At 41.1% G+C, this 20,319-nt stretch overlaps 1 protein-coding gene and 1 long non-coding RNA gene across 2 annotated transcripts in view; both read left to right on the top strand.

The window, feature by feature from the left end:
- Window positions 1-15,779, top strand: part of Tnmd (tenomodulin) — a 52,071-nt gene extending 36,292 nt beyond the window's left edge. Inside the window, exons 2-8 of the mRNA XM_075958496.1 lie at window positions 144-272; window positions 438-569; window positions 8,980-9,120; window positions 9,252-9,353; window positions 13,089-13,242; window positions 15,041-15,207; window positions 15,497-15,779. Coding sequence (XP_075814611.1) covers window positions 144-272; window positions 438-569; window positions 8,980-9,120; window positions 9,252-9,353; window positions 13,089-13,242; window positions 15,041-15,207; window positions 15,497-15,706 — 1,035 coding nt within the window. The 3' untranslated portion in view covers window positions 15,707-15,779. The remainder of the gene's footprint in view (window positions 1-143; window positions 273-437; window positions 570-8,979; window positions 9,121-9,251; window positions 9,354-13,088; window positions 13,243-15,040; window positions 15,208-15,496) is intronic.
- LOC142841772 (uncharacterized) overlaps window positions 1-20,319 on the top strand; it is a 345,599-nt gene that overhangs the window by 107,900 nt on the left and 217,380 nt on the right. The window lies entirely within an intron of this gene.

The raw sequence follows: 20,319 nt of genomic DNA on the forward strand, positions 1-20,319 counted from the left end.
GGAATTCTGTGCACAGAAGTTATATACATATATGGGTATATCTATGTAACAAATCGCAGCCCAGGAGCCCCCTGGGCTCCCTCCGGCTCTGGTATGACATATTTGAGCCATATAAATTCAGCTTCTCCTCTGGCATCTGTTAGCCGACTCACTTGCAACTCGACCTCAGCAGTGGTCTCTCAGTCCTCTCAAAGCAGGGAAAGAGCACTGTGCGCTGGGAGACTATGGCAAAGAATCCTCCAGAGAACTGTGAGGACTGTCACATTCTAAATGTAAGTTGATTCATATATTTCCCCTTTTGAGCAGAAGCATGCTCTCACAGATTTATCGTATTGCAATGTGAACATTAGAAAGTGAAATCGGAGGAGACTTTGAATTATGGCTCGCTATTTTCAGGGTTATTGTGTATTGTTTCATTCTCTCTGTTCTTTGCTTAGGCAGAAGCTTTGAAATCCAAGAAGATATGTAAATCACTGAAGATTTGTGGACTGGTGTTTGGGGTCCTGGCCTTAACTCTAATTGTCCTGTTTTGGGGGAGCAAACACTTCTGGCCGGAGGTATCCAAGAAAGTAAGTAACAGACACTTAACCCAGTGCTTCTTTTGATTGATTTTTATCTAGTGATTAACATGTGAATTAATATGTAAATGAAAACTTTTAATCCTTTTTGTATTCAGTTGGAGGAGTAGAAAATGAAATCAGGGTTCTTCTTTCGTTTGCTTATTTAGGTGAGGGGAAATTTCTGCATTTTGGTTGTAGTGCCAGGAAGCAAATTTACCCACTCTTTTATGGTTGACTTTAAGGAGTTAAATCTCCTGAAAGCCTTTTCTTATGTAAGAAAGAAAAACTACTTTCCATCTTTCTTTCCATTATCTGGGCAGAAACTGATGGCAAAGTAAGCAGACAGTCACATACGAAGGCACCCGAAAAGGCAGCAAATGGTTTTCAGGGATTATGTTCTGGTTTGCCGCATCTGCTGTGAGGACAGGCAGCGAGACAAACTCCTTTTTTAAAGAAGCAGTTCTCATACTTGCGTTCATAATTATTTCTTTGTTACTTACCGAGAGTTAGAGCCTTTCAGCTCCTCAGCATTCACAACCATTGTTCCCGGGAGATACTAATGCCACAGTAAATACAGGCACCCCTAAGTCATTAATCACAGGTATCTCCAAAAGCTTCTGATATTGCGGTCATTTGGTGAGCTTTGGTTGCTACTGTAGTTTGTATTCTCATGCTTTGATATTATTGTTCGTCCTGGGCTCACATGCAATAGACAAGTTTTGATGTGACCCAAATCAAATCATAATCCTTTCTTGCTAACAATTTCCATTTCAGTGAGAATTAGATGACAACAGCCCGTGAAGATGGGCTTTTGGCCTTGCCCTATTCTTCTCCATTTGTGGGCCGTTGTTGCTACTGCTACGACTGGTGGTTTCGACTCTTTTGTCATGAGATGCTCATTTCTACTTGGTAGCCCAAGTAGGGAAGAAAAGGCACAGATCCAGGAGGGAAAAATGAAACAAGAAGAAAATAGGTTGGCATGGACCATTAGGAACCAAAGGAGCAATCGGAGCAAAGAGTTCATGGGGCAAAGTAGCCAAAGGGGGAGAAAAAGTAAATAAATTGGCTAACTGTCCAAATGAAAACAGAAAAGTAAAGCATAGCTACTCCGGGATGCTCACCTCTGCTACAATACCTGCTTGCATTTAGTCTCAAGGGATACCTTGCAAAGTTTAAGTGGGAGGAAGCACAAACAAGCCTGCTTATTTGTTTGCCTTTTTACTTCCATCATGTTCCAGAAAGGTTTTCAGGCATCACCCACTCCTATTAGCCTACCCCACTGCCCTACTGCTTTTGAACTACTTACTATTCAGATGGCTTTCTAGAGAAGCCAACTATGTTAAGGCTAGTAAGGTGTGCAAAGCACCCAACATCAGAAAAGAAATTGAGAGCTAACATGTATTCCAGAACACTTACTTAGAATACCACTTAGCTAATTTCTAAAGGGATATGCTACTCCAAAAGTTGAATCACTAATTCTCTTGAAAATTGTATGAGTACAGGACCATAAATCATTTTAGTTGCTGGCTGTGAATATAATGCCTTCACTGTGTGTGGTAGGTGGCTAATCATTTTGACCATTCAGAGACAGACACCTGTCTGAACAAAGATAAGAAGGCCTTTTGTGTTTTCTTGTATCTATTGGCACCATAAATGCCATTCTAGCCACATTTGTGTGTTTTTCTAATCTTCCAGTGCTATTTGCTTCAGTGCAGTAATAAATGACTAGGGGTGTGGCTCAGGGCAATCTTACCTTTACCTTGTAAGAATTCACGCTCCCTAGCCAAGTTCATGATCTCTCCTACCTTCTCATTATACTATCATTGTTTCCCATTTCAGTTCTTGTAAATATGATTTCCAAAAATCAACTCTGTAATTCCTGAAACTAAACAAAACACTTCACCCGTGCACACATGGAAAGGGTGGGGTAGGCCACTCATTAAAGTGTGCTTTAAAAGAAAAGATCAAAGCTCTCATGAAGTAATGCATCTTAGGATATAATTTTCAGCAAAAGGAGTATAAAGGAGGGGCCAAAGTAATTATGGAAAATACATAGATAAAAAGACATTATATATCTCCTACGATTATTTTTTCTACTGTGGACAAATACTGTTTACTTGCTATTCCATGGGGAGTTACAATATACTACCTTTCATATTTAAGCCCTGGCCTTCACCATGAAATCAGCTTGGAGTCACTGAAAATCAGGAGATCAGGTAGCAATATGGAGTCCTTATTCAATCAACTACTCTCTTCTAAATCCCACATAAAGAGCCTGAGAGGCTATCCATCTTCCTAGTGACCAAGACTCTGATTAGGCCTGCATCAGAGCAGTTAAGAATCTGGGGAAAATAAAAGTAGTCAGAATAGCCTGGGAAGAATATTTCCAGAGGAAAATGATCCAAGCATCTTGTACAAATTTAAGAGTCTCTCTTTAATAGTATGGGCTGGAATGAAATGGTGATTAACAAAATAAAGCCCATAGTCTTCTGGACTTTGCTTTAGTCGCCTGTGGGATTTGTGAGAACTGTCGGGCCTTTGGTAGAGAGAATGGCTGATGTTTTGGTGCATGTTGATTGTAGGGATACCTTTGTTGTCCTGGGGCTGTCTCCAGGCTTTCAGTGTTTGCTCTTCCAGCCCTCCCAACACTCCTTCTTGTTTTCTTTTTCAACATCTGTTTATAATAAACAGTGTTTATTTAACATCCTACATCTGGTGTTGACATTTCCATGCTACTAAGTCTTTCCTTTCCCTCCTACCTTGGTATGCACAAAAGATCCAGATGACTGATTTCAAATGGGAATAAGCAATATTTGACTCTTTGTATACCTCAAGCATGCATGTGAGAGCGCGCGTGCGCGCACGCACACAAACACACACACACACACACACACACACACACTTATCCAGGAGAAAAAATAAATCAAAATTAAAAGAGGATCAACTCTGAGAGAGCTTCTATACTTTCCAGGCCCCATGTTTCCTGGAAACCATACACCTAGGAGACTTGAAGAGGCTTGAGGAAAGACAAGTCCATAAGGCTCTGTGTTCAGCTTTCCTAACTGAGCCAGGAAAACATACTCAGTTTGAGAGATTTCAAGAGGTTGCCCTATTGAGGGTCCACTTCCAAGCAGTAACTTCCTTAGGAACCATGGAACAGACTTACTGGGAGAAAAACAGTCCTACTTAAAGCTCCCTGTGTTCCACATTGAACTTGAAAGAATTAGAAGCCAACTCCTGAACTAATCAAAGCAACACAGAGAAAACCAACAAGACAGCTGCCGCTCCCGAAGCAGCAGTTTGTAAACACAGCCCAGACTTTGTACTCCACGTTTCCAAATCATTGTGGAATGAGACAGAAACACAGGGTTATGTGACTGAAATGGCGTGTGCTTCCTGCCGTACGTCAGAACTACGTGGCAATTTTTTTTAGGACTGCTGGGAAGTAATCGCCCCCTTCCCAGCAATCAACGTATTCCTGGGGATACTCCTTCAGACTCCACATTCTGCTAGCATGAGATGAGAGGTCTGGAGAGAAGCGAGCGCTCTGTCCTGCCCATGCAACTCCAATGGTAGGAGATCACTGACACAGCTTCATTTATGTTCCATGCCCAAGATCATCCTAGGCGGAAAATCCTTTGCACAAAAGAATTTTTTTCTTGCCAAGTCTGAGTCCAGCTTTCTTCATGACTATTTTTCTACTATTAGCATTAGCCCCAGACTAACTTTCTTTGCTCGTCTCTAGATACACAAAGGGACAACTTTTCCCTCTAGGTTGCCTAGACTCTTATACACACCAGTCTAGTGGGTGAAACCTGGGACTGGAGAAGCATTTATACCCTTAAAGCAAAAGCTGGAGATGTATCTGGAATCTCTTAAGCAGGGGGGCGGGGGGGCTGAGTTTCACCAGATGCTGCCACATCAGCATTTTGGGAAAGAAGGCATCTCTTCATTGTCTTTTCTTTACAAGGCCCAGGGTTATCCTTTACAAGAATTCTTGCTGAACCAGTTGCTATTTTGGACTACTCAGGGGTACGTCTTACAAATTACATGATACTAGATTCGGATTGCTGTGGGTATGCTCTTACTGCTTATTCCTAAGGTTGTATGTACTGAGTGCTTTATGGGGCACATGAAAGTAGAGCCTCCAAGCAGAGCAGTACTGAGCTCTAGGGAGAAGGAGCCCAGGTGATCAACAAGCAGTTGTAATCCAACAAGCAACCTGAAAGCTACCAGACAAATGTAAGAAAATTGCATCTGCCAACTTCTCAGCATTGCAACCAGAAAGGGTTTGCAGCTAGGAGCTGAACCCTCAGAGGCATTCAGTAACTTGTCCAAAGTCACACGGCTTGTAAGGAGAAGCACAGACATTAACACTAGAACCTTTTCTGACGAGTCTTTCCTGTTTTCCACCTGAATTTGGGAATTGAGGAGAGGATTGTGGATACAGGAAAACTTCCCACCTAGTTCAAGTTTATAAGTGAAGGAAATGTCCTACCTTCCTTCCTACGTTCCTACCTTCTTAGCTTTTTTCTTTTCTTTTTGTTTCCTTTTTTTCTTTCTTTTTTGAAAGAGGAATGTCTGGCCGCTTATGCCAATTTTTTTCAGGGCTGAGAACTGGTGATTGAAGATGCAAAAGTCCAACTATGCATAAGAAATAATCTGTCGGCACTGTGTTGGTAGAGCAATCCCCAGAGGCCCTTTAATTCTCGCAGGCTAGCTCCTTAATAATATGGTACAGTGCCTTCCCTTCACTTCCTTCCAGCCTAGCACCTGCTAGCCAGCTATTCCGAGCATGTATTTCACCTTTGGAGCATGTACCTCATAAACAGACAGTAAAGGATGAAGGTAGGGGGAAAAAGACCAGCTAGATTAATCACAGGTTTCAAAAAAACAAACCTAAGCCAAATGTCCTCAAATCCCTGTCAGGACAGGCTAAAGCTGCTTGCCCCCAAACAGATCCATCACACCAATATGTGAGTCAGCTTTATTCTTTATAAAAAGCTTTCTTTTCTGGTCTCAGTGACTGTCACCAACAGAGACAAGAAAGCAGGGTAAAGTATTCACATTGCAGGAGGCTTATCAGCTGCCCTGAGTGGAGGCCTTAGCTGGCCTGAGGACAGACATCCCGCATAGGGAAGAAAGATGGATTTGTATTTCCCCCAGATTTTGCCAGTGTGGTCTTCTTACAGATTGCCTGGGCTTTACCACACACCCACTATTCCACTGGCCTCTCTTTCCTATTCCAGCATTTTACTCCTCATAAGCCAGGAAGAATCACTTTGGATGGCATGGGGAAGATGCCCCCCACATGCAGGCTCCTGGAGTCGCGGTGCCTAAAATGCCCAATTCCAACTGCATTCCTTTGAGAGAAGCATTGCATTCGGTTTCTCAGACCGGCAAATGTCTTTTCTGTTGCTAATATCTAAATGCAAAATCATTGGTCAGATTAGTTTCTTCTCTTACATAAGATCCCTAAAGCGTGGGCAGATTCCTGGTTGTCCAGACAAGAGACAAAGGCACAGATAGAAATGAGAAGCGCATGGGAACAGGCTGTGAGGGTACACAGTGCGCAGGGTATGAAGATACCAGAAAGGGGGCTCATCGATTTGCTAGTTTGGCAAGGGCACATTTCATGTCACATGCGATCCTTTCTCTGTCTCCCCTGGAATAATGCTAAGTTGGGGGCAGAGACTGAGGAGAAATACTTGGAGTCCACTCACACCTTTCTACAGTCAGCCATCCTGTCTCTGCTTTAGTTTGTTCCTGGACAGGGCAAAGCCACTTAGTTCATCTCCAGAAGGCACTTCAACCCAGGAGCCAGGACGCTTAGTAGACAGCAAAGTACTTCTGATGCCAAGGGCATGAGCTCAGTCTTCATATGGGCCAGTGAAGCTTGCATAGCCATTACCCAAGCAGTGTGCTCCACGGGGACCTGAGTGAGACAGTATGTCTGGATTTACTCAAAGCCATCCCCACACAGGCCAAAGTAAGTCATTGGCATCATCCTCCTAGACAAAGGACAGTCTGTTTCAAAAGGACACCTTTGATAGCAGAATTCCATCTGGGTGAGTATGTAGCTCCCTAGCCTACACCCTCCCACACACTAAGGATTCGTACACAAATGAAGTCATTCTGATCTCACTCTATTTAAGAAGCTACCGTTGCGAACACAAAATCAACAAGCTGATTAATGGGTACAATTAACGCGGATGCCTCTTCCCTCGCTGAATAACAATAACAACAACAACAACACAAACAAACCCAATTCTTTGCAGAGCCGTTGAAAGTAATGCAGATCTGCTGAGCTTGGCAGTTTCCAATAGTACTCATCCAGAAAGGTGTCCAAGTAAAGTGCCCTGCCAAGAGTGCAGGAAAACTCATTCCACAGAAGTACACTCAAATTGTAAATGGCACCAGCACAGTCCCATAGTTTTCTACTGATGGTTGAAAATGCAGTCTGCATTTTCTCATTCTTTTGCCCACGTAGGCCACAGTCCAATATCCCCCAGTCTCTAACCCAATTTTTCCATTCACTAATCCATCAGTGGCGCTACTGATGAAACAAACCCCCGAGCCCAGCCCCTGGTGGCTAGTACTGTCCACATTCGTCTCCACAATGGATAGTATTTCTGAAGAAACTACCCCCTATTGGGAAACCTGACAAGGCTGTGTCTGAAGCGGATGCCTTTGTCCTCTGCTTAAGTCAGCTGACTGAGAACTCAATTTTTTTTTTGTCATACTTAGAAGTTTCTCTTCTCTAGCTGGCTGCAGAGCTAGAACTGAGAGAATATATGCAGAAGCAATTAACAAGCCTAAAGGAGTTTTCTACCTGCCAAGGAACAAGGCCAGCCTTCCTAAGTTAACCCTGCAGTTACTGGAGTCTTCTCCATACTTTTATCCTTGACCTTAAAAGACCAATCGTCAAGGCACTGCTTTAGGAAGATAGGAATTGCCATTGGTGACAATACTTAATAGCAAATAATCGCTATCCCTGTCTGAGGCACCACAGAGCCACAGGGACGTAAACTGGCTTTGCCTCTGTTTTTCTTTTCAACAGCTCCATCCGACTTTTCATGCTTGAAGTAACACTTGTTTCTACAAACCCATCCAACTTGTTTTTCTACTTGGGTTGGGAAAAATTTGACCAGGTTAAACTAACATGCTGTCACAGACAACAGCAGACACTAAAAACAACAAAAACCAATGCAAGCTCATGGAGGAGAACGCCACTAGGAACTGTGTTATTAGAAAGCAACACTGGCTCTGTAGGCAACTTGCTTCTTCAGAAGGACAAATGAATACAGAGAAATCTAACAGACAAAGGTCTCCAAGCAACGGGGAGAAGACACACTTGCAAATGGCACCATCAACTCTGGCATGGTTTGCAACAGAGATCAAACTCCTTTGGAATTGGTATTTATCTATACCTATATGTCCCAAGTTATAGGTTAGATGCTTAACCCCAATATAGAATAAATCACAGAACTGGTCCTCTTTGTCTGTAGTGAGAGAATTGTCTATTAAAGAGCAGAAGGAAGTTTGGGGATTTGTTTCAGGCACTCAAGAAAGGCTTGATAAACAGCCTTTCAGGCGCACTCTCCTTGGAAGTTTGTTAATTTATGGTATCATAAATTAACCAAAGTTAACCTGTCTCCACAGTTTATCTATGCAGAGGAATCTAGAGAAACTGAAAATAATGGAATCAAGTTTAAAAAACAGAAGCTAGCAATAACCTGAGTGGGAATAGTTGACCTATAAAATATAAGGCTAAGGGAAAGCAGGTGACTGCTAGATTTTAAAGAACGAAGGAAAATAAATTTGTATAGGATAAGACTATGACTGAATATTGGCCAATAACATCTTCAGTTCCTAATAAAGGACAAACATGATACTATTGAGGCACTATTAAAATTCTGATAGGGATGGGAGTAGAGAGTAATTGCTAACTGCTCTAAATGTTTTCAAGTCGCTGTCCTGGATGTAATGGATTTCACAGAAGGAATGGGAAGAGTAGTCACAGAACACTTAGACTCAGAAGCAGTAGCTTCAGGAAGCAGCATAGGCTTGAGGTGATCCCTAGGCTTAACACAAGGGGAAAATACTTCACAGGCTGATTTGCAAAATATCATTTGCTACTTATCCAAGGGTGCCAAGAAAACCACTGGAATTCTTCTTAATTAGTTCAGCTACTTGGCTTCAATACAAAGCACTGACTCTGAAGGATCCCCGTATCAGACTGAATGCCAAAAAGCACCTCAGTTTAATCACAAATGTTAGAGAATGTCCAATGGCAAGATGCTGAGATGACCCCTCAGGAGGTTCTGGAAAGTGACCCAGGTATTTCCTCAATTAAAGCATTTTAAGAAGGAGTGCACAGACTATCTTAGAGATTGTTTTTCTTCCTCTGCTCTTCCAGACCTATGACATGGAGCACACTTTCTACAGCAATGGTGAGAAGAAGAAGATTTACATGGAAATTGATCCCCTGACCAGAACGGAAATATTCAGAAGTGGAAATGGCACTGATGAAACATTGGAAGTCCATGACTTTAAAAACGTGAGTTGATGTTTCCCCTAATAGGTCTTCTCTATGAATTCAGTTTGCCAGTCTGAGGCTCTGGTAGGTCATGGAACTCATTGTAGCTATTACGAGAAATTGACTGTATTATTGTTTTGTCTGGTTTGTAGGGATACACTGGCATCTACTTCGTAGGTCTTCAAAAGTGCTTTATTAAAACTCAAATCAAAGTGATTCCTGAATTTTCTGAACCAGAAGAAGAAATAGATGAGGTATGTGAGAAAAATGATGACAGTACAAAGAAAATCATTTACTGGCCAACCATTGGACAAAGTGCTCTGTCCTCATTGGATCCTCAATCTTGTAAATGGGCACTGTTGTTGTCCTGGTTTTCGGGTGTGAGAACTGGGACTTACAACAAAGAGTGACTTGCTGAACGTACACAGCTAGTGAGTGTACAGTGAGGTCTTGGACTGCGACCTTTTCAAAAAAAATAAGTTCATGCTTTGGGGTCTTATACTCTGCATTTATCCAAAAATACCTACTTTAAAAACAAAAACAAATAAGCCAAGAAAGACCAGGTGATGGTGGCTCATGCATTTAATCCCAGCACTTAGGAGGCAAAGGCAGGGGGATCTCTGTGAGTTCAAGGCCATCCTGGTCTACAGAGCTAACTCTGTAGTCCAAGACAGCCAGGACTGTTTCACAGAGAAACCCTGTCTCAAAAAAAATTGAAAACCTATGTACTTTTGCTCCCAAACTAATGATTTCTAGTGAGAGGAGTGAGTCAGAAGAACAGAAGCAAGCATGTCTATGAGAAAGACTTTAAGAAAATTACTCTGGGGATGGAGATGACTCAGGAACCCCTAGTTCAATTCTCAGCACACACATCAGTCATCTCATAACTGTCTATAATTCCAGCTCCATGGAATCCAACACACCTGGCCTTCATTCTCATGCACATAACCCAACACCCATACATGTGCATACACATAACTAAAAGGATAATAAAAATAGGGGCTAGAGAGCTGGCTCAGAGGTTAAGAGCACTGATGGCTATTCCAGAGGTCCTAAGCTTTCAATTCTCAATACTCACCCGATGACTCACAACCATCTGTAACTCTACCGACAGGAAATACAGTGCCTTCATCTAATGAAACAGACGTACATGCATGTAAAATACCTTACACATAAAATAATAAAAGTTAAAATAATAAAAATAAATTGCACTTTTAAAAAAGAACCTGGTCCTAAGGCTACATAGGGGATATACCACTTCTGTCATGCTCCAACATCCACCTACTTTAAAGGTTCCTGTTTATTCACCTTACCATTTCATGCTGAGCTGCTAGCATCATAACCCACAGTGCTCCTCACAGTGCTCCTCACAGTGCTCCTCAGGAGAAGCAAAAGCGAAGGTGAAAACTTCCACGTAATATGGATTCTCTGAAAACACCGCTGAACTAAGATGGCTAGGCCGCTGCTCCTTCAGTGAATGGATCACCCCAGGAAGCCATGGGAGATGGGTCATCACTAGCTAAAATACAGCAATCCTTACAGCCTTCAGGTTCTTTTGATTTAATTTAGTTTGGTTTTATATTTAAAACTGGAAAATCTAAATTGTGACTGTGGCCATGGCATGATGAACTCTGTATATGTTGAAATATCTTTCTCTTCTTTCTCCCATGTTCTTTTTCATGTTCTTCCAACTGGTCACTTACATGTTTTTCTTCTTCTTTTCCTTTTTTTAAATCTGTTCTAGCAGATTACACTATTTTGCCTATTCCTTACACAGGACCCTCAGAGCCGTTGCTAGTTCCCACATTACTTTTTCATGCTATTGCTCTCTTCATGGCTACAGAAGTTACAGAGCCCTGTTCCTAGAATACTCCTCCTCAGAAGAAAATATCTCCAGAAAGGATGTTTTGCTGCCAAGGTCTATGGCAGTGATAGATTTTACAGAGTTTCATTTCATTTCTGATAAACTTGCATTAGATTTTTCTGAAAAACAGATCGACTTAAAAGAAATTTGGTAGCAGTATAGGGGGCAATGATAGCATGAAAGGAAATTAGGATTTAAAGGATATTATAGAGCCAGGGAGAAGGGTCAGCAGGTGAAGGCACCCATGGACAAGTCTGATGACCTAAGTTCAATTCCCAGGATTTATCCGACACAAGAAGAACCAGTTCTTGGGTTGCCCTCTGACCTCCACATGTACATTATGGCATATGCCTGCTCCTCCAACAGACAATAAATAAAAATGTTTTAAAAGGGACTATATGAAATGCCAAATGACAATGTTTACAGAAAATAATGTATCAAGCACAGAGCGGCAACAGTGAGAGCCTAAATTGATAAAGTAGGATTTAACCTAGATGATATAGAAGCCCATGTCTTCTCTGTGCCCTCAGTTTTTCCTCAGATAACTTGGTGGGATCTTTTAAATAACACACATATTGGTCACATGATAGTAAAATTATTTCATCTCCAAGAAAACAGAATTTCACACTACGGGTCTTTTTTAGTGGGACAAATTTGTGGTTGCAAATTACAAACCCTCCCTTCCTCTGCACTTCCCTCACCACTGTATGTACGGTGTGTGCAAGTAAAGCATGCGGAGCCAGCATATAAATAGCTCTGGGTTTGCTAACAAAGCTAGTCAGCACACCAACTCATTTTATGCAAACCCCTTTCAGTGTGTTCCAAGTTCTTACACACTCAAGGGCAAAAGAGCCAGGGCTTGAAAGTTGTGAATGGTTCAGAGGAAAAAAAATTATACAAAGACATATTTTGTAGAATAAATAAAATGCACTGAAATCGTAAAGCCAAGAAGAAACAAAAGAGGTATGAAAAGGCCTTTTTAAGAGTAGGGCTAAAGTGTTGAAGCTTTATTGACAAGTTGCTCAGAACTAGGTATTAAAGGCAACTACTCCCAGCACTAGAAATGGAAGAAAGGGGATTTTTAACAACACTGAGAAGCTCTATGAACCAGAGTCCTCTGTGAGATAAACCTTAGGTATCTAGAATGAATGGAATTAATGAGTCCATGTTCCATAAACTGAAGACTTTAAAACATGAAAAGACAAATTTCTTGTAAATCCACAATGATAGACTAACTGGCTATTTAGCTGATCTGGTTAGTTTAGATTCTAGGTGGATTTTATTGTGGGGAGGGGGGAGCGTGGACTGGGGTTTGTGCTGTGGGAGCTCCTTCCGCTCCTTCAGCCAATAGCCTTTAAGATACCAGACCACTTGGTCGTGGTCTCTTATACTATATACACAACTATTGCTCTCTTGCTCCCAGCTCTTGCTTCCAACTGGTAGACTCTGTTCCTGGCTCCCCATCAGGGAATCGAACCAGGGTCTCCCACTCTTAAACATGCAGACATGCAGGGGGGTTGTTTTGGTTTTTTTGTTTTTGGAGGCAAGAATGTCTCTGTAGCTTTGGAGCCTGTCCTGGAACTAGGTCTTGTAGACCAGGTTGGCCTCGAACTCACAGAGATCCATTTGTCCCTGCCTCCCAAGTTCTGGAATTAAAGGCATGTGCCACCCTCGTCCCACTCCTAGTGGCCTCCCTTCCCCAACAGGATTGTTTATTGGTTTATTTTTCATCTTGGGGTGAAATCCTGTGTTAAACCTTAGCTACACACCTAAACAAGGCATTTAAAGGGGAGAAATGTAACTCACTCATGTTCCAGATGATCAAAACTTGCATGGCCCAGGGAGTTCCCAGAACATGCTGGAGAGCCTTTCAACCAAAACGATGGTAGACAATGCTCATATTTTAGTGAGCAACCTTGCTGCCAGACCCAGAAGGAAAGGACCAGTTAGCTCCTCTATGGGCATCTACTGTCAGCATGACATGGAGACAGCTCTCCAGCAGTCATGCCTAGCACTGCAGCTGTTACTGCAGCTTAAAACATGCTGTTTGTCAGTACTTCATAATATCTACTTTGCTGTACTAATTTCTCTACAATTCCTACCCTGAACCACTTTCTTCTTTCAGAACGAAGAAATCACTACAACTTTCTTTGAACAGTCAGTGATTTGGGTTCCTGCAGAAAAGCCTATTGAAAACAGAGATTTTCTGAAAAATTCTAAAATTCTGGAGATTTGTGATAATGTGACCATGTACTGGATCAATCCCACTCTAATAGCAGGTATGGTATCCTATTCCCAACCTCCTGCTCCTTCCAATGATGCTAACATGCTAGGCACAGTGATATACCTCTGCATTCCCAGATATCCAGGAGTCTGAGGCAGGAAAATTTTGAGTTCAAGGCCAACCAGAGCAATATAGTATCTATATTCTATATACTTTATGGATATACGGGTATATGTGTGTGTGTGTGTGTGTGTGTGTGTGTGTGTGTGTGTGTGTGTGTGCTATTATAGCAATATACAACAGAGCAATATACTATCTCAAAGAAAAGATAGTAACAGGTTAATGTTTCCAGCATTGAGAGACCACATTTCTATGAAAACAAATGATCGGTTTATACCTTCTTGGATGAAACTGTATATGCTGACTGTGGTGAAGAGGGAATTTTTCACAGCCAAGTTATAAATCAGATAAATTAATGCTGACAGGCTTTTAAAATATCTCAGGAAAGGCAACACCACCCTAATGTGACCAGTGATAGCAAAAAGCTAATCTATCTTTCTTTGTACATCGATATTCATTGCAGCAGGGATACCAGACTATTCCTCAAAACTACAGTGGACCCAACCCAAGAACTGGAGAGAGATGAGACCAAATAGTGCACTGCTGTCTCAAGAACTCTCATGTCAAATGGCACTTCCCCCAGAATATATGACAATCGTGGCAGGACAGCTTTTTTAGGAATGTTTGAGGAATCACTGTAAATGGAATTGAAGGTTAGAGGTCCAGAGCAGAAAAGCACAACCTTCAATTCAAGAAGACAAAGGTCCCTAAACACCTTATTCTGTCTAGCTGACACAGATTTTGGCCTCCCTCACTTTGCACAAAGACTACTATATTACTCAAGACAGGACAGTGCCAACAATGCAGGCCTCTGCTGGTATTATTTACAAGTATTTTTTTTAAGCTGACAAAACACAATCTGGTATCCTAGACTGAATGCTACAAAACAAATAACATGAATGAAAATATTGATAAATAAAGGCTGTAGTTTAGTTAGTGGCAATTAACCAATACTTATGGATTAGTTTTGACAATTGGACCATAGTTGTGTAAGAAAGCAAGAGGAACAGAGTAAAAAAAAATGCATAGAAACCTATACTTTCACCAAATCTTCCACAGACCTAAGTTAAAAATAAATAATACATATCACCCTACGACTCAGGAGTTAGAACACTGGTCTAGTAAAAATAAATAAGACACTGGGGGTGATAGAGAGATTTCTCAGTGGTTAAGTGCCCTTGCTGCTCTTGCAAAGGACCTAGCTTCAATTCCCAGTACCGGCAGGAGATTCACAACCATTTTCAACTCCAGTTCTCAGCTATCTGATACCCTCTTCTGGCCTCTGTGGGCACTGTATGCATGTGGTGCCCAGACATATATGCTGGCAAAACACCCATGTATGTAAAAACATAAATAGAAAAATCGAGACACAAGAAAGAAGAAATGGGAGGGAAGCTGAGACCAAATCAAATCAGGCAATGAGGAAATATTTTTGAGCACATGTAGCTAAAAACACTGAGGGAGACAGATATCCCTTGTCTTCTTGTCAACTGACTCTACTACTAAGAAAAGGGGTAAGTGTTTAATGGCAAACGAGCAATGAAGTTGGTGAGAAAAGAAATAGTCTCTGAACTATCCACTTAGAGAGCTAGGAAATGCAGCCCACACATGCTTAAACTATAGCAGTCGAAAGACAGACAAAAATTAGCTCTCCCTAACTTTGTCCATCTAGGCACTTCTCTCAGAAGTGTTTGCAAAGTAATGGTATCACAATTTTGTGTTTACTATCTCAGTTTCTGAATTGCAAGACTTTGAGGAGGATGGTGAAGATCTTCATTTCCCCACCAATGAGAAAAAAGGGATTGAACAGAATGAGCAATGGGTAGTTCCGCAAGTAAAGGTGGAGAAGACCCGTCACACCAGACAAGCAAGTGAGGAAGACCTTCCAGTAAATGACTATGTGAGTTCTGGCCACTGCATCATTTTCAGGGCAGAAACAAAGAACGCTCATAAAGCTTACTACCTCTCAAGGCAGTCGGAAAAATTATGACTTTAACAAGCATTTAAGAAACTTGACCTTTCCGGGGAGTACATTCACAAACAATTTTGATGCCTACGTCTCCATGATTTAGCTAAGACATTTAATTTCTCACCAGCCTCCCAACTCAGAGTGGAATAGTCTTCTCCTGTTTGATGGGACCCCTCCCTAAAAAGTTTTTCCCTCCAACACTGTCTTCTTCTTCTTCCAGACTGAAAATGGAATCGAATTTGACCCCATGCTAGATGAGAGAGGTTATTGTTGTATCTACTGTCGTCGAGGCAACCGTTACTGTCGCCGAGTCTGTGAACCTTTACTAGGTTACTACCCATATCCATACTGCTACCAGGGAGGACGAGTCATCTGTCGCGTCATCATGCCTTGCAACTGGTGGGTGGCCCGCATGCTTGGGAGAGTCTAATAGGAAGTTTAAGTTCAAATGCTTAACTTTCTGTTAGCCGACATATAATAAATGCATGCTATCCAATGACTTTCTGTCTTTGAGGCATTTGCCTCCTTGTAGCCTAGTCTCCAGAATTACTTTTAGGTTATTCCTTTCTTCCTGTTCTAATAAACTTCTACATCATCATCAATGGCCTTGTTGCTGATGAACACAGTGGGTAAGTGTTTGCAGAGAATAAGCCTGGCAATTGGAATAGATCCGCCTAACATGGACGACAAAAATGTCAGTTTGCACTACATCAACAGGCTTAGGTAAAGCATAGCAGTTTCCAGCTCCCATATTTTTACTATTTAGTTTTAACAGAGTTAAAATGAAGGGATGATGACAAAATGGCCCCAGAAGCAATGAATAAAAGCATAAAATTGTGTGCATAGTGCCAGGGCTTAATTACCTGAAAGGCATGCTGTGGACTTGCTTAAGTGTCCATAAAGCTGCTGGTCAGGCAGCTAGTCACAGCAGGCCCGCGCTAAAATATGCTAACTGTGTTAGCTCAGACTCAGCAAAGGAGAAAGGTAACTTAGCAAAGGGGGTCCCGGGTCTTCTTCCTGAGAATGGGAACTCGACTTTGGACAAATTCAACATCTTAGAACCTTGACATCTAACTTCTCTTCAGATCAGCATCTGGCTATATAATGTTCCAAGGCATTTTCTGGAACACAAAGACTAATGAATAAAATTCATAGAAGCAGACTTAAGAAATTACTAAGGTTAAGAATCAAATGTGTTTTATTTTCCTCCCAAACTACAGGGAACTAGCAATTTGCTACTTAAAGGAGAAGTAAGACCTAGTTCCCAATCACCCCATATTTTCCTTAGGAATGGAAAAGAGCATAAAGGGGAAAGGAGAAAAACGGTTGGAGGGTAATGTTAATTTCAATGTCCCTGCAAGGTTGTTTCAAAGCCCATGCTCTGCCAGCCTGTCACCCCTTGCAGTTTTATTCAGAGGTAACACTCTTCATCACCAAAGTATCTGTAGGCCAGGAAGTCGTATCCTTCCCCTTCACCAGTTTAGAAAATACATACAAAGACCTATGACCAAGATTGATTTAAGATTAACAAGTTACTAATTATTAACATACATACATACCACACTTAGATTATTAATTGATTTAAGATTAACAAGTTACTAATTATTAACATACATACATACCACACTTAGATTATTAATAGTCACAAAATGAAAGTACAATCAAATATATCTAGCAATACATAGCATTGAAATGTTTCCTCTTTATTAATGACTTAAAAGGCACCAGACCTTTTTGAATTACTTCAATTATAACAGGGATTAATATATGTTTGAAATAGACAGATGAGAAAGATGTGATCAATTTTAGGCTGTATGAACTTAGTGATATTAATTATCATTTTTAAATAAATTACTCTTTTTAACACTGTTTCCAATGATTAGCCAGTAACGTTAAGTTCCTGAGACATTCAAAATCGGGTAGTCTCTAGGATGCTTTATGCACTGTGTCCAGTGGAGGATTCAAATTAAGTTGAAAGCATTTCCTAAGGACAATGACAAGAATACATGATCATAATTAATACAAGAATGTATACAAAACTGACTGCAGCTGTGTTTCCTAGGTACATGTGTTACACATTTACCTATACGCACCCATCCAGTATAGACTGTTCTATGTAACAGTGTTGAATTCAGGATTTCTATTCACATTTTCTTCTCCTTTCTGTCCCTTCTTTTCCCTCTTCCTCTTTGGTTTCATTCTGGTATATGAACCCAGGGTCTTGCACATGTGAGGCACAGAAAGCCTTTTTTTTTTGTTCAAATAACATACCTCAACCCACTAATAATTTCACAGGGGGAGAGCACGAGTCCTTTGATGAGGCAGACTGTCAAGATCAAACAGGGAAAGAAAGAGCATGTTCCAAGAAGCATTCAAACCATATCTTGGTTTAAGGGAAAGAAAACACTGCCACAAATAATCAAACAAACCCAAACACATTGGTCTATTTCAACTTAGGCACAGCCAGAATGGAAAAGGAGCCAGTGTGATCCCAGCTTTTTGTCCTCCTTTGAGTACTATATACAGACTTTAGGCCTCATGCCTCAGATCAACTCGATTAGAGCTACAACAGCCTCACTTACTCCTGCCTCTCTTCCCTATGCCAACTTCTCAATCACAAGGAAGAACACTGAAGAAAGACTGGCCTCCCATGTGTATGTTTAACGTGTGTGTGTGTGTGTGTGTGTGTGTGTGTGTGTGTGCATGCGCGCACACATGCGTGCGCGCTGGGTGAATGTCAAGTTACCTCAGAGGCCAGAAGAGGGCACAATATCCTGTAAAAATGAAACTATAGACAGCTATAAATGCGTGTGATTGAAACCCAACCCTAGTCTTTTGCAAGAACAGCAAGTGCTTTTAACAGCAAAGCCATCTCTCCAGCCCACTGTATTCAGTATTTTAAGTAATCTCTCCACTGGCAGAAATTTAAATGTAGCTTTGTCTTCTACTCCAGGCTCTTACCAAATGCTACCAACTCTCCCTTGTAAACCATCCCTCAGTTAGTTTATACTCAGTTCATACTCTTAGCCTTAACTGTGGCAATCTGTCCTTGCTGAAGTCTCCAGGTTGTACATTAAAGTTAACAAATGCTTTTGCACAAAGTTTACTTTTCACATATAGATTTTAATATCATTTTCTTACTTGAAAGCTACTTATTATATTAAAGATCAGGTGTAGCTCATGTACAAGGCATCATTAACCAAACCACTCTCAATGGCCACCTCTGATCCATTTTTCCCTCTCACTACCATTTTTCCCCCTTGACAATTCTCTAACACCTTTCTTTCATGTTCTGTTTGTCCAGTCATCCCATCATCTCTTTTCTCCCTTGCCTACACATGAAGTCTAAATCTTCTGCATTCCAGTATCATATCTAAAGTGTATGGGGAACTCCTGAATATATTTTTGTATGCAGCAAGACAGAAGAGGAGGACAACAGAAAAGAGCAGAGGTTAGAAAAGAGTCCAACAATAAAGCTCTTTGGAACATCACAAAAAGTTAGCACTGAGCTTTGTTCAAGCTGGCAATGAATGTTTTCTTACTAAAATCCATTTCTGCATTCCTCATTCTCTGACAATTACAACAGTGAAGAATGCTCTAATCCCAGAATGATCGAATGTCCCCATTGACTGCCCCCAGCCCAGTGACCTATTTCCATTATAAAACTGCAGGCTTCTGCATTTTAATACCAGCTTTCAATAATTCTAAGTATATGGGGAGGGGGGAGGCAAAAGGCATAACTTCTGCAAAATCACAAGAAATACATTACTGCTCAGATTCTTTGGGAATCTAAATTCCAATTAAGAAAAGTCAGGTGAGGCAAAGCCATCCATTGCTCCCCCTCAGCAGAAGGACACTATGCATTACTGTGCTCAGCGCCTTCCTGCACACCTAAAATGGTTCTTTGGCAGAACTAGGGGCAAAGAAAATCTATTTTGAGTTTTTATATATAAGGCTCACTGTCTGGCTGAGTCCAAAACTGTCATTTTGGCTCCTAAAGTCTAACGCTGAAAGCTTACTGAGATAAATATGGACCTTCTCATTCAGCCTGTCAGGAAATGCGTGGATCTATTTTATTTATACCCTTAAAAATGATTTCATTTTGGCTTTCCTTTTTTAAAGAAGTTTCATCTAGGGCTTAATTTTGCTGACAGCATGCTGTTCTCTAACAAGAAAGAAAAGTGACTCCATATTCAAAACCAGGTATGAGTGTAGATACAAAAATTATTGTTCCTGACATCACAGAAGTCCTGCTCCAATGTCTCTTAGAGCATTTCAAATCAATTTCCATGAAAGTCACGTATCCAATAGTCACGTGATTTCTTTAGAAGAATATTCTGTTCCAGTATTTATAGACTAAGAAGTAAATAGTCACTTGTCTACTTACTGCTCTGGTATTTGGTTCTGTTTACCTATATCTTTCTCTACTTTCTTAACTTCACATTTATACCTATTATCCTTGGGCTCTAAAGACTGGCATATTGAATCAAAGAAAACAGACCAAGCGACAAGAAATCCTTCAACCAAAACAAATGGCAGCAACAACCAAAAGACTTCAGCAATTCTATAATGCTGAGCTGATCTCTGACAGTGATATTAATACACTGTTTACATCTGTCCTTCCCTAATTGATGCTATCATCTGCCATTCAGAATTTTCCACTGACAGCAGTATTTCTGTTGCTCTTCCAGAGATATTGGCTACTAAAATATGACTCAGGCATACACTGTTATCAGTCTTCCTTGAGCCAAGGGCAAGGGACTTAAGGGTACAGGACCTAGCCACAGTTGGCCAAAGAAAAGGCAGGAGTGTAAGTGCCAAGAGATAGAAGATGGGATTTGAGCTTGTTTATTTTGCAAAGGAGCCCAGATTTATTTTACATGAGTTTGCCAGCTCATGAACTCTCTGTGCCACCTGAAATCCATTCCTTGGTGTGAAGGTTGCCTATTATACAGCAACATTGTTTGAGTCGTGTATATCTAATAAGCCACTGCGCAGTAACCTGGCCCCGCCAATTTTTCCAATAATAGCCTTTGATGTCTT

This window comes from Microtus pennsylvanicus, chromosome X (genome assembly GCF_037038515.1).
Source record: "Microtus pennsylvanicus isolate mMicPen1 chromosome X, mMicPen1.hap1, whole genome shotgun sequence".
NCBI classification, from domain to species: Eukaryota; Metazoa; Chordata; class Mammalia; order Rodentia; family Cricetidae; genus Microtus; species Microtus pennsylvanicus.